At 37.7% G+C, this 13,871-nt stretch overlaps 2 protein-coding genes across 2 annotated transcripts; one reads left to right on the forward strand and one right to left on the reverse strand.

Annotated features, from left to right (window-relative positions):
• Nucleotides 1-384: 384 nt before the first annotated feature.
• LOC133316368 (beta-1,6-galactosyltransferase GALT29A-like) lies at nt 385-2,502 on the forward strand. Its single transcript, XM_061518111.1, has one exon. The coding sequence runs from the start codon at nt 850-852 to the stop codon at nt 2,209-2,211; it is 1,362 nt and encodes a 453-aa protein (XP_061374095.1). The 5' UTR covers nt 385-849; the 3' UTR covers nt 2,212-2,502.
• Nucleotides 2,503-3,530: 1,028 nt separating this feature from the next.
• LOC133316377 (protein ADP-ribosyltransferase PARP3) lies at nt 3,531-7,882 on the reverse strand. The gene is made up of 18 exons (XM_061518120.1): nt 7,865-7,882; nt 7,423-7,715; nt 7,118-7,313; nt 6,876-6,992; nt 6,716-6,773; nt 6,546-6,615; nt 6,125-6,299; nt 5,869-6,002; nt 5,543-5,780; nt 5,328-5,455; nt 5,173-5,249; nt 4,936-5,096; nt 4,649-4,858; nt 4,456-4,558; nt 4,288-4,370; nt 4,062-4,205; nt 3,799-3,981; nt 3,531-3,715 (listed from the first exon to the last, which is right to left on the reverse strand). The coding sequence occupies exons 1-18, from the start codon at nt 7,868-7,870 to the stop codon at nt 3,647-3,649; spliced, it is 2,445 nt and encodes an 814-aa protein (XP_061374104.1). The 5' UTR covers nt 7,871-7,882; the 3' UTR covers nt 3,531-3,646.
• Nucleotides 7,883-13,871: the final 5,989 nt, after the last annotated feature.

The following is a 13,871-nucleotide window of genomic DNA, read 5'->3' on the forward strand; positions in this document are numbered from 1 at the left end:
TATTTCTTTGTGGCGCTAAAAAAGTTAACAAGATGCCATATTTAGGTAAGATCTGCAAAATTAGAAATGAAAGACACTCTGATCTCTCTCCTGACTCGTAATTATTTAAACATTCAACATCTGCAATGAGGGTAAACCTATGATCCATGTAGCTCCAAGCTTAGCACATGGACCCACTCCAAGTCCCTTCATCCCCATCTTCCACACACACACCATAATTGCCTTATACCCCACATAAACGCTGTGTCGCTTGCACATGCACTAGTCAGAAATCAGAAGCATGACCTTTTAATGTGCACTAACCACAACATGCATCCTTCTAATGCGTTGCCTTCCCCACACAACACAATACACTAACCCCTCTTTCTCTCGCTCTCACCCAAACACACACATTATATTCTCTAAAATCTAGATTCCAATTAGGGTTTTGTTTTGGTTTCTCAAGCTCCACTTGGAAACCATACCACACCCTATTGCAGCCTTTCATTTCCTATCTCCCCCCATTTTCCCACGACCTAACTACCAAGATTCCTTTTTGGCCATTTGGGTAACCCTCTCACATTCACACACAATGTTCAGTTTCTGCAACTACAGCAAATTCTTCATCCTTTTCTTATGCACCCTTCTGATCTATTTCACTGCTTGATGCTTCAAAAGATCCCTCTATTCTGTTAACTTCACTCTCAGTTTCCTCTTTTAGGGTTCTCTTACCATTCTTATTCAATCATGGTAAAAAAACAAAAAAAATCACTTTTTGACCAAAACCCAGATTCAACTTTAACATTCACATTCGACGATTTACTTTGAAAGACCTAACTCTATTTTTTTTCATTTTCTTCTTCTTCATCTATGCCTAAGGTTCCAGAACACAAAGATGGATCTGAAACGGAAACATCAAATTCCATGGATTCCTTTCAACATTTAGCCACAACCAAAACCAATTGTTCTCTTCACAACTTGTTCCCAATGAAACGCACCGTTCGCCCACTCTTCGGGCTTCTCCTCTTCGTCGTGTTCATCGCCACACTCACTTCCAGAGCCATGGTTCGAAGGGGAATACTCTCCCTCGAGCTCGAAACCCGAGTCCTGATCCAAGATCCACCTCCGCCGCCGCCATCTCCGCCGCTGAACGCCACGCTTCTGAAACACGCCGCCGTCGAAATCGGCGAAGAAAAATCAAAGCAAGAGATCCAGCAGCTTCTCGACGGCAACTTCGGTAGCCAAGCGCGTCACCGAACTTTCGTTTCGTGGCGGCGGTTCATCCACCACGACGTCGCCGGCGACCACCACCACGACAAGTCGTCATCATCATCATCACCGTCCAGGCACGTGAACGTTAACAGTAACAACCTCCCGGCAACGCTTCGTTCGCCGTTGTTCTATCGTTATTGGTTGGATTTCCGGAAGGTTCTGCAGGAGTGGGCAAGGAAGAAGAGGTTTCAACCCGGTATCATGTCCGAGTTGACTCGGTTAGTTAAGGTTCCGATTGAACAGCATAACGGTGTTAAAGTGGTTAATGGTTCCGGTGACAAGAGGTACTCTTCATGTGCTGTTGTTGGGAACAGTGGGATTTTGCTAAACAGAGATTATGGTAGTTTAATTGATGCACATGAAGTTGTTATAAGGTTGAACAATGCTAGGGTTGATAACTTTGAACACAAGGTTGGGAAGAAAACCAGCATTTCATTTGTGAATAGTAACATCTTGCATTTGTGTGCAAGGAGAGCAGGGTGTTATTGTCACCCTTATGGTGCTCATGTTCCAATTGTTATGTACATTTGTCAAGCCTTGCATTTCTTGGATTACGCTGTGTGCAATTCTTCTCACAAGGCTCCTTTGTTGGTAACTGATCCTAGGTTTGATGTGTTGTGTGCTAGGATTGTGAAGTATTACTCTTTGAAGAGGTTTGTGGAGGAAACAGGCAAGGGTTTTGAGCAATGGGGTTCTGCTCATGATGGGGCTCTCTTCCATTACTCTTCTGGTATGCAGGCTGTGATGTTGGCTTTGGGAATATGTGATAAAGTTAGCATTTTTGGGTTTGGGAAATCAGCTTCTGCTAAACATCATTATCACACTAACCAGAAAGCTGAGCTTCACTTGCATGATTATGAGGCTGAATATGCTTTCTACCGTGACCTTGTGGATGGAAATAAGCCCATACCATTTCTCTCGGATAAGTTTAAGATTCCTCCTGTTGTCATGTATCAATGACACTGATGAAGTGCTGCTGCTACCTGCCAATTTGAGTGGTGGAGGGGGTTGATTTTTTGTTTTCCCCCCATGTTGTCACGTCTGAATTGTTCTCTTATTGTGATACTTGTGAAATGCACAGATAGTGGAAAACAATACTGATTCAAGATTCATTTTTGTATTCTCAACTTTGTTTGTACTGCCCCAAATGTAGCCTCAAGGCAACATAAATTGTAAATTTTGGTTAGATCAATAGTCGCTTTGACCCTTGGATGATTAAGCATAAGCATGCCCCATCTATGATTTGTGTATGATGCAATGCAAGAGTCTTTCCTCGGTTGTTTAATTGGGTGATTTTATTTCACTGGCTATGATGACTTCCTAACCATATTTTACTATCCAACCCTTCATAGATGGAAGGTTGATCCAAATAATTTGTGTGAAGATGTCGGGTATCCAAGTGATCATCAAAATCTTCTGCCCCTTTTAGCCCCGACTTTAGTGGTAAGATGGTGGAACAATAATCAAAGTGTCACTGTGTCTCATCTTATTTTCTTAAATGTCACGCCAAGAGCGTTATTTTCTATTGGGAAAACACTGTTTTCCATCTTATTTTCTTAAATGTCATGCCAACAGTGTTATTTTTTATTGGAAAAACACTATGGCATTTTCTTAAATGTCATGCCAAGAGTGTTATTTTCTATTGGAAAAACACTATGGCATTTAAGAATGAGAAATAACATTGTTAGCGTGACATTTAAAGAAATAAGAAGGGGAACAGTGACACTTTGATCACTGTTTCTAAGAGGGTTATCTAAGTACATGCCACGTCCTTTGTCGAAAGGTTAGTCTTAATTGCGTTCTAATCTGTCTTTTAAAGGCACAGTAGCGAAAAAAAAGCACTTAATTGGATACTGGATTGCGACATTTTAACAACTTTGCAAAACCTGGCGAATAAAAAAAAACCAAACAATTTATAGTTTCCATGCCGGTTTTAAGGTTATTTCATTCGATTTTATATGGGGCAAATCTAAGCTGAATTCCTTATAGAAAATCATTAGGTTTTTGTGGCAGTTTAGACACGAGTCTCCAAAATAAAGACATCGTAATATTGTTTCCTCTACTCATCATTTTCATTCACACCCAAGAACAGTCAACTAAAACTTTTAACATGTTGTTAATGTAGTTGCACTCTATTGCTGTCATACAAGAGTAGGACAAAACATTTACTTACTCCAAGTTAGTGTCCGTTGACCTATACATACATCAAAACGTGACACCACATACAACTTATTCTGTTGCATATGTATATAACATACATCGACAAAGATCTTCCACAACCTAGAGAAATCTCTTGTTGAAACTTGAAACAGCTTCAGACAAGATGAGCTTGGGTCATATATCGTTCCTCTTATGCATTACAAAAAAGCTTCCCCTTCATCACTTTTTGGCCCTTTCACTCTTCTGTGTCCATCACTACGCCCTTCTCTTCATACTTCACTCCTACCAAATAGCTTATGCGTACCTGTGAACAAAAGTGCACGGATCGGTGTATAGTGTTTTTCTCGATTGAAAATATGGCTTATTCTTAACAAAGACGGGTTATACCTGCTTAGGATCGTAGATAGCATACTCATTGTATTCCAAGGGGCTATCTTGATGATCTGAGGCAACTATTCTACCAGAAGGAACTTTTATGTCATCTTTCCAAACAAAGTGCTCTGATTCATCTGTTTTCTTCTTTCCCAACCCCTTCACTCCAAGCTTCTTTTCCTCCAAAGATTTTGTGTCCTGATTCAATCATTGTTAAAACCATATCAATAACATTCCTGAGTGTGAAAAGCCAAAAAAAGGATACCGTTAGTGCCTACCTCAGGTGGGCTTTTCAACTCGGTAATCTCATTTCCTAGAGAAGCAATGGCCAAAACCAAGAACCCTTCTGGCCTGTCCACAGCAGTAAAACCATATCTTGCAGCCTCTGCTGCAGCATCGGAACAAACAATAGCTTTGCCAAACTGTTGCCAAAAACACATAACTGATGAGAAAATGTTCACTATCATTAGAATTAAATAAACTACCATTTGTATTTCTAAATACCATATAACCCGGAACCGGTAGTGAACATATCGCTGGCAAGAACCCCTTGTGCAAGTGCCTCAAAAGATTTGAACTTCGTGATCCTTACATAATATAATCATAAAATGATAAACACATCCATATTTTTTTCCTTACAATTTGAACAATATTCTTCTAGTGTAGTCTTACCACACCATAGAAGAACCTTATTTGGTAGCTTTAGTATGTCTTCATAGGGAGGGCAAGCCCTCGGTTCCACAGTAAAAATGTTTTCAACTGACACCCCATATTCCTGAAGTTCATAGGAAGTAAACACTCAAGAAGATATGCTCCTCGTTATAGTTGTACATAAAACACACAAAGAAAAGAGTTGTAATCTTACAATGTCACCAACTTTGACTGGTTCATAAGTATTTTCCAGGTATTTCACAATCATCTCATAATCATTTGAATTTTTTTCCAAAGGAGAAATTGAGCAACCCAATTTGTTGTATGTGTCTGATAATGGGTCATCAAGAGTAGAGCCACTCATATCTCCTATGAGATGAGAAGCCAGGGTTATATCTCTAACACCCTCCAGGGCAGCAGCAGCCTAAGGAAAATTAGGACAAGACTCAGTCTTCAAAATAAGTGGTTGAACCAATGAAGGTGGTGACTAATTGAGCTTACATGATCTGCAATCTCCTGATAATCTCTAAAAATGAAAGGCCTTGTGGAGTGCATCAGAGTGAACCATCTTTGGCTAAAATCATTCCAAACAGCCTCAGCCTTGGCCCCAGTCTCTTTCAATGATTTCACCTTCTCTATGAATTCTAAGAGAACTTCCTCACCTGATAAGGTTCTATTGTCAGTCTTTGTGAAGGACATTAGAGAAATAGAAAAAAGAAGTGTTCCCCATCTACATACATCTTTTCTGGTGAAGATTTGTAACCATTCCTATTGGAAGGTCCGGAGAGTCATAACCCATCTCCATCAATGCATACCTGAACTCAAATGTAGGTTATTTTGAGACTTCAACAAATTAAAATCATACAAGGTTAGTGTTCAAATATTGTACTTACTTATATATCTCTTGGCTGCACATAACCTTCATAAAATTTGCAACCAGAGGCTCAAGTTTACAGTGTGTTACTGCTATCCCCAGCTGCCGAAGACCTAGTGCCCCATATCTAACTTCAACTCCATCATCCTATACAATGGCATAGAACTATCTGTTACCTAAAAAAGGTGGCATGGATAAATCACTAATCATTTGTGGGAGGGAATAGATATTTACCATGTCAATGGGGTAAAACTTCAAAGGCTTCTTCTGGAACTTCTTCTCTCTTTCCCAAGATTCAAACTCATTTCCTGTTATTTCCTGAAAGAGCCTCACAAACTCTTTCAGAGCATTGTCCACATTCTCCCACTCTTCTAATCTCTCCTCTGCATTTGGATCATCACCAACTCTTCCTTTTTTGAAGTAAAGATGCAAACGATTCTCTGGGACTACAATCAGTTGCATGACACAGTAACTGCCCCAAATTAACACCACTAATTAGGTATAGTAGTCTTATAAATGTCAATATGGACTAAAATTGCAATTGATCTTCATAACATTACTCATTCAGTCCTCGTCCTTGATCACAAAGGGAGAAGGCACAGTTGTACAATATCCCATCTCTTTCAAATATCTTTCCACCTTGTTCCTGCAATTTGGTATCTTTATAGACCCCTCTCTTTCCATAAAGCTTGAGCTGTTACCACGTACAAAATTTTATCAGACACAAATGGTAAAAGAGCTCCATGTGTTTTACTTACATCTTTTCCAAAAATATTAAAAATTAAAAAAAGCAGTATGAAAGTGTAAATTATGTACTTCTGCTGACAGTGATTCAATAGCCTCCTCCCCAGGATCTTGTTTGTCCCAGGGGATTCCCTTGCCATCCACAGAAAGATCGGAGACAAGATCATAAGCTTCCAAAGGTTGTGGTTCTTGTTTTTCGATGCTGTCAGTCAACCAATTCTCCCTAACCACAGGTATACCCCTCTCCCTACAGTAATATACATTAACAATTAATTAGGCATGTTTATTGTGTCCATAATAGATGTAGCAATGCCATTCACATTACCCACTTTTACTTTTGCTTTTTTAGTGTTAATCTTAGGGTCTTCATGCACAGAAATGCCAAAAGATCTACTATTCATAATGTTCTTGACGTGGAGCCAAACAAAACATAGATAGCTAGCTTATCATTCATAAGGATTAATAATTGTCTAAATGCTTTTACAGCACTGACATGGCTTCTGCAAGTTTGGATGTGCCACCACGTTCTCGCTCAGCAGGTGAAGCCACCAAACAATTTGCCCCTGAAGAATTTAACAAGCCAGGTTATAGCAACTCCCAGCAACAAAAGGATGACAAAAACAACTTTTTTTTGTCACATTTGGAGTGCTACTAGCACATTACCAATTATAGAGTTTGCAACTTTCCCTCCATGCTTTTCAATAGTTGTTTTCCAATATTGCTGAGTATCCAAAAACAAAATCCAATCAATAAAATTCAAAAGATGCTAAACGACATGAAGGATAGTTATTATTAAGTCAACAACAACAAAAGTGGTGCATACATGTGTCCGAGTTAGACGACCCATCAAAGATATCATCATTCCAGTAAAAGGCTTTTCAGCTAATAAGCCTAAATCCCTGCGAGGCCTGTGACTTGGGTCCTGATATTTCTTTAGCAACTACAGCACACACCAGCAAAACAAGCCAACAAATATTTTATAAACAAAACAAATTCTTAGGTGACAAGTGATACACAATGAAGAAGAGATGAAAAGAAAAAACAAAAAACAAGAGAGAAGATCACATCTGAAACAAGAGAATTCTGAACAGAATCTGGTAGCTTAATGGGTTCCTCTTTCCTTGGAGGGTCTCTGGTGCTGAAATAGCAACTAGCCCATTCACTGTAGAACCCTCTACAAGCATAACGTCTGCCATCAAACTCCAAATTGCCATTGCAAACTGAGCATTTCTTTAATGCACCGTAAAACAACAAGTCTTGGCTGTTCAGGAAGGTGGCAATTAATTGAATCACTAACATGAAAATCCACATTGGAACATTTTGGTGATGGAAAATAATCAGAGTTGGAGAAATGGTTTAATCTAACCAACCATCTTCGTGTAATTTCAAGATCAGAGCCAGAGGAATCAAGGTCATTAGCCTTCAAAATCTCTCGCATTTGCTCCACAGGAAGGTGCTCATTTAAGGCTTTACAGAACTCATCATACTCTGCAGCAATATCATCAGCTTCAGGTTTTCCATTGGTTTGGCTATCCTCATTTTCCACCTTGGCCTTCTTAGGAGAATGCTCCACTTCATGTGCCTTTGCCTCAGCCTTTTGCTTCCTTGTCATCACTTTCTCTTCTTCCCCAGGTGCATGAACATGCGACCTCGTTTCATGAACCTTAAAAATTTCCAAAAACACCTTAACTAGTTAATTAAAATAACAAAGAACTGCACTAACAAAACAACAATGGTAAGTTGTCATGGAATAGAAATAGAAAGAACCCCATTTGAGGTGAATTAAAATGTTGACGGAAAGGATGAACAAACCTTCATCTTGGTGCTTAATTTCAGCTGAATGAAAGAGCAAAGAGCTTTGTACAACTACAATGAGTTTAGAGTCTTGAGACTTGGATAAGGTCTGAACTAAATAAGCATTGATTCTGTGAACAACTTCACATGATCATAGGTTGGAGCAAAGACAACAACATTCCCGAACTGCCACGTACATGGAGTTCTCACAAAAAACCAAGTCTTTTTGTCGTCACCACAAAATGCCACGTCTGCCAACGTGTGCATGTTCTTGACACGTGGCCAAATGGTTACGTTTTAGTGCCTTACAATCCTGACACGTGGAAACACCGTACGACTGTGTTTGTTGTTCCTCCTCAAACACCCTATCATCAATTATTCTTTTGTTCCACAACATTCGGTTGGATTGGAATCATAAACGGTGCAATCTAATCAAGGAAGATGATAAACAATATATATATATATTTTTTGTTTCTTTTCTCAAAACTCAAGGGCATGATGCCCGGAGAAGGTTGAACGAGGATAGTTCCGGGCAACGTACCAAAAAAAAAGTTGATGTTTCTTTTCAAAGTTTCGTGGATTCAATAAGGCAAGTTTTACATGCAGGTCAAAATCAAGTAAGCACTCAGCTGAACTTAGATTTTCGAATGAATGAAAAAGATACCTGTCGGCATAGGTATTCGGCATTGTGTGTCTTTTAGCAAATTTGGACTTTCTAACATTTTGTGCACTCTGTGGTAAAGAGAAACCTATAAAAAAGCAGAATAACAAGTATATATGTTGGTGTGGGTCACGGGCAATATATAAGATTTAAAATAAAATGAGCTTGTGTTTTCAACCATTTTAGTATGTTTCTAAATTTGATCTTTGAAATTATTTAGATAATATTATCAGCATATTTGTTTTCTAATAAGTGTAAAACGTAATTTAATAATAAAACATATATTAAAAAATGTCAGAAGAGATGCATTAAAAAAAATTATAAAAGTCTTTCAAGAATTAAAAATAAAATTATTTGTTTCTAAGATAATCCAGAATTTACTTGATATATAATGAATGGTTAATCGTATTCACAGTGTATTGAAACTGTATATAAAAAAAAATTATTGAAATAAATTTTATTGGCTGATTGAATCTCGTGCCCTTGATAAAACTAAATATTACTATCTTGCCCCATTTTTAAATTATTTCAAAATTTTAATTTTTTTTCTAAAACATGACATCAATCTATTCCTATTTGACTGTTCACTGGTCAAAGTACTCGAGTACGTGACATATGTATTTGAGTAAGTTTCGAGGGGAAGAATTACTCGAGTACTATGCATAGAAGCCCTATATGAGTGGGTTTCGGCCTCATTTTTTATATACTCATTTTTTACCTCAAAATCCCACTCGTTTATCATCTCTATTCTAATTCATCAAAATGACTTTCATCCCACCATCCTTAACCTTTAATCTTTTGAAATCATTGTAATTACGCTTACAAATTCTATTTTTTTTTTCAAAAATTCGAACCCAAACCAAACCCTAATCCAAATTTCATGTGAAAAAAGATCTCAAGTTCAAATACGTATATTGCAATTATCTACCACAATGAAAGGAAATTTGAAGATCCCAATGGTGCGTACTTTAAAGGACAAACCAAAACAATGCAAATCAAATGCGGCATAACATTCAATGAACTCAAGAGGATAGTTCATCAAAAATTGGAACTCCAAGGAAACCAATGCATTTCTCGCTCGATAGCCAGGTATGAGACCAAAAATGGATACTACTTTGGTGATCCAATCAATGACGATGAAGATGTTGATTGTGTCATAGTTGCATATTGTAAGAATCCGCACCGTTAATTAAGGAAGTTAATTAATTAATTATGAGAAATTAGAAAATAATTCCATAATTGACCCTTATAATTATGAGAAGGCTTAAATAATTATAGTAAGTGAGTAATAATGCTGGAAGTCGCTTTTCTGACGAAAAGTGCAGATACCAGTTCTGTTTCTCGATATAAATGCGTACCGATGAAGTATCCAAGAAAATTATGAAAAGTGTGTATATGTCACTAGAATAATATATAGGACTTGTAAAATAAGTTTCAAGTTAAAATAATGAGAACTGGTGTCAGAACTGATACTGGCTATGAAAAAGCGCGTACCGAAAAGGTGCTGCGAAAAATAAAATAAAAATATGATAAATCTTAGAAAAATGAGTAGGTTCAGAATCCTAAGTTTGGGATTAAAATGCTAAGCGTAGCAATTAGCGCTAATACTGTGCGATTAAAACTAATTAGACTATATATAGGTGGGCACAAGTTTCTAGGTCAGAAACTTAACATTCTCTACGTGAGAATTTGCTGAGTGTGAGATGCCCCCTTGCCTCCACCTCTCCTCCACCTCTTGAGAGCCCAAGTTGTCATCTATTTGCTTGATTCTTCCCTCTTTCTCTTTGTAAACACTTAGTAGAGTGACTTATGAGGGTGAAGGTCAGCCATTCTGAGTTTGAGGTGCTGTTTTCTTGTGCTTGGGGTGCTGACTTTGTTGTGTGGGTTGAGGGAGCCATTGTCATGGCATTTTATGCTTCAAGGTGTGACCTTTGAAGAGAAGAACCCTCCTTGGTGTGTCATTTTCGTACACTTGCAAGTCAGAACCTTTGGGGCTGAAGGGAGAGCTCCTAGAACACTTCAAGCTTATGTTTTGAGTCTTTGGGTATGTTCCCTACCTTGATCTTTAGTTTTAGTGGTTTAAATGTTGAGTCTTGGCATGTTAATGGGTTAAACAAGTAACCAATCAGAGTATGAACTTAAAAGAGAGTAAGAATGCATGCTTTAACGTTTAGAAGTGTTAAAAATGGAACCTTGGAAGTGATATCTCGCGAAATGCAGAAACTGCATTCTGTCGCGAAATATCTGGATATGATATCCGAATATTGATATCTGGATATGATATCCGGATATTGGTATCCGGATAAGGACTTTGAGATATCCGGATATGCATATCCGGATATGTGTCCCCGACAAATATCTGGATATTCTGGGAATTTCGAGACAGTGACTGTACAGAACTGTGTTTGGGGTTTGTGGACCCTAGATTGATGAAGTTGGACTTCTGTAATGACTTTTTAAGTCAAAATCTATGTGATTAAGGGCTTGTGGCTTTGTGAGAAGCCTAAAGACATGAAACGTAAAGGAAATGCGTTGTCTTTATATCATATACTTGTTGAGTATGATTATTGATATGATTGCTGGTCTAAATAGATTGTGATTCTGCTGTGTGTGGACCTTGAGCTTGTGTGGACTCTTGGCTTGGATTGTTAGCTTGCAAGGTAAGCTTTCGTGTTCTCGGTTTAGCCATTGTTGGTTCCACCATACCCCATGGGGGAATAGTTTATATGCATGATGTGTTTTCATGCTTCGATGATTAGAATGCTTTTGAACTGTTAAGTGTAAGGGCCTTATAATATGTATGTGTTGTTTCCACTTCGACGGTTAGCCTGAGTATGTGGCATCATACAAGACGGTGACACTATGGGTGGGTGCAAGTGGCGTCTTGCATTGGTGTGGGTAATAGACGTATTCCTACATTTCTCTGGCAGTAGAATATCTTGACACACATGACATGGTTATCTGTTGCATTACACTGACTTTGAAACTTATATCATATACATGCTTTAGAACTTATATTGCACATGTAAGTGAGCTTGGGGTGGAAGATCCTTGAAGACCCCTTGTCTTACTGAGATTTCTGTTTAGAGATCTCACCCCACGTTTGGGGCGCTTATTTCAGGTTCAGGTAATTCGGGGGTTAAGACCTCCAACGACATGAGGCCGGAGCTTAGCTGATTTATATGCTGTTATGCTGATATGTTGGATGCTGGATTATGCCTGTTGCTATTTGTTGTTAGCTTTATGATTTTATTGCTGTTGTTGTTGAGACCTATGTTGGGCTTTATTGTCTTATTTGATGAGTATGGGGATTGTCCATGCCACATTGTTTGACTTTGCTTTATTTTAGATGCGAGTTGTAATAATGTATCAGGATATTGTCCAGGCTACGTGTTGTAGTTCCGTTATTTTTAGATACTCACTGTTAACTTATATATTGAGGTATTCTAGTTAGATGTCTATTTGCAATTTACATACAGGCAATGATTTGGAAATGAATTAAGTAATTCAACTTTGTAATGATAATTACGTCATAATTGAAAAGATAGAGATATTCCGCATATTTAATTAAGTGTGGCTTAATACGATGACATGTTAACAAAACGAGTATACACGGGGTGTTACAGATATATTAAGATAAAATACGAGAATTTTATTGAGATATATGCTGAAGTTGATTCTGGTCAGCCTTTAACTTTACCCATGCATATGAGCACTTCATAGTATTTTGGTCAAGAAGCCAGATTTGTCGACTTGTCTGCACCTTTTTTTTTTTTTTTTTATGTCAAGTCAAATAACATCAGGGGAACAAGAAGAGGATGAGGACAACGATAACACGAACCTAGCAAACCTGAGTTCCTCTACTTCGTCACCATTTCATGTTGACCTAGTTAATAGTGGTAAGTTAGTAAATATCAATTTTAATTTAATATGTCATTTATCTTGTCAATGCTTCTGACAAAAATATCATGGTTTAAGTGTAGTGCCAGAGCTAATTCCATTTTGGAATGAAAGCCAACTTTATTCATACATTGATTGAGCACACCCTAATGAAGGGATGTTGTATGGTGATGATGAGTTGCATGATGTTTGGCAATTAGGGGATCCATTATATGTGCAATGGGAGTTTGATTCCAAGTCTGAAATGCAACATGCTGTGAAATTATTTTGTATAAAGATCCATCGTACAACTATAGTTGCAAAAAATGATGAGTATGAAATGTCGAAACCATGCTGAAGGTTGTCTCTGGTATGAACAATTTCTTATTTTTTATTCAAACTTTCAAAGATGCTAATGCATTTAATTTCTTTGTGTTGCAGGGTAAACGAGTTCAAAAATTTATTTTGACATGAAATTTTAGAAATTTCAAGACACTAGCCCAGAGATTGCTACATGGATTGATCAAATTTTGAAAGAGAAATGGTGCAGAGCTTCTGATGAGTAGCTAGGTCGAAGGTTTGGTCACATGACGACTAACATATCCGAGTGTGTGAACAAGGTTCTCAAATTTGCACGTAATCTTGAAATAACAGCATTGGTGTATTGCATATATAGTAGACTTGTTGAATATTTTGTCAGAAGCGTGATGAGATCCAGGGGCATATCACAAAAGGTAGAATAATTTCAAAAAGGGTTAACCAAGCCTTGCAAAAGAATGAGCAATTGGCAACAACGTTTGTGTACAGATTTATGACAGGGCTAATGAATTGTTTGAAGTTGAGGAGGGATATGACCAATCTACACATACAACAGGTCAATCAATAAGGGTGGACTGGAAGAATCGCAAATGTCAATGTAGTAAGTTCACAACGTATAGGTATCTGCGTAGCCACATTATAGCAGTGTGTAAGGCAGCAGCCATGAACATTCATCAATACATGGATCTTGTATTCTCCATGCAATACATTGCTCAGGTATATGTTGTATAACACCTTGTATTTCTAAAATGTATTAGTATATATGAAAATGTGGATTAAGGGGTAGGATTAGTGAAAATCCTGAAATTAGGGTCAAAATACATAAGAAGGGTAAAATGGTAAATTGTCAAACACGTAACCCTAGGAAAGGAAAATTGAGTAGAAGGTCTCAAATGGAAAAACTAACACTGGAAAAGGATTCAGAACAAAAAATTGAGTGGTTAGGCAAGTTTCTGAAAATTTGATGAATAGTGATTTACGGGTGTAAAATATTGTGGTATAATGGTACCGATAAGTGCGAAAATATGATCAATATTTCTAGGAAGTAAAAATATGATGTGAATGAGAAAAATATGTAGATTGTGAATTTGTAGGTTAAAATGGATGATTTAAGAAAGTTAAGTGACAAGTGGGACCCACTCCTACTTAAGTGAGTGAGTTATAACA

This window comes from Gastrolobium bilobum, unplaced genomic scaffold, assembly GCF_033153095.1.
Source record: "Gastrolobium bilobum isolate Gb01-03AN ecotype WA unplaced genomic scaffold, APGP_CSIRO_Gbil_v1 utg682, whole genome shotgun sequence".
In the NCBI taxonomy this organism is placed as follows: domain Eukaryota; kingdom Viridiplantae; phylum Streptophyta; class Magnoliopsida; order Fabales; family Fabaceae; genus Gastrolobium; species Gastrolobium bilobum.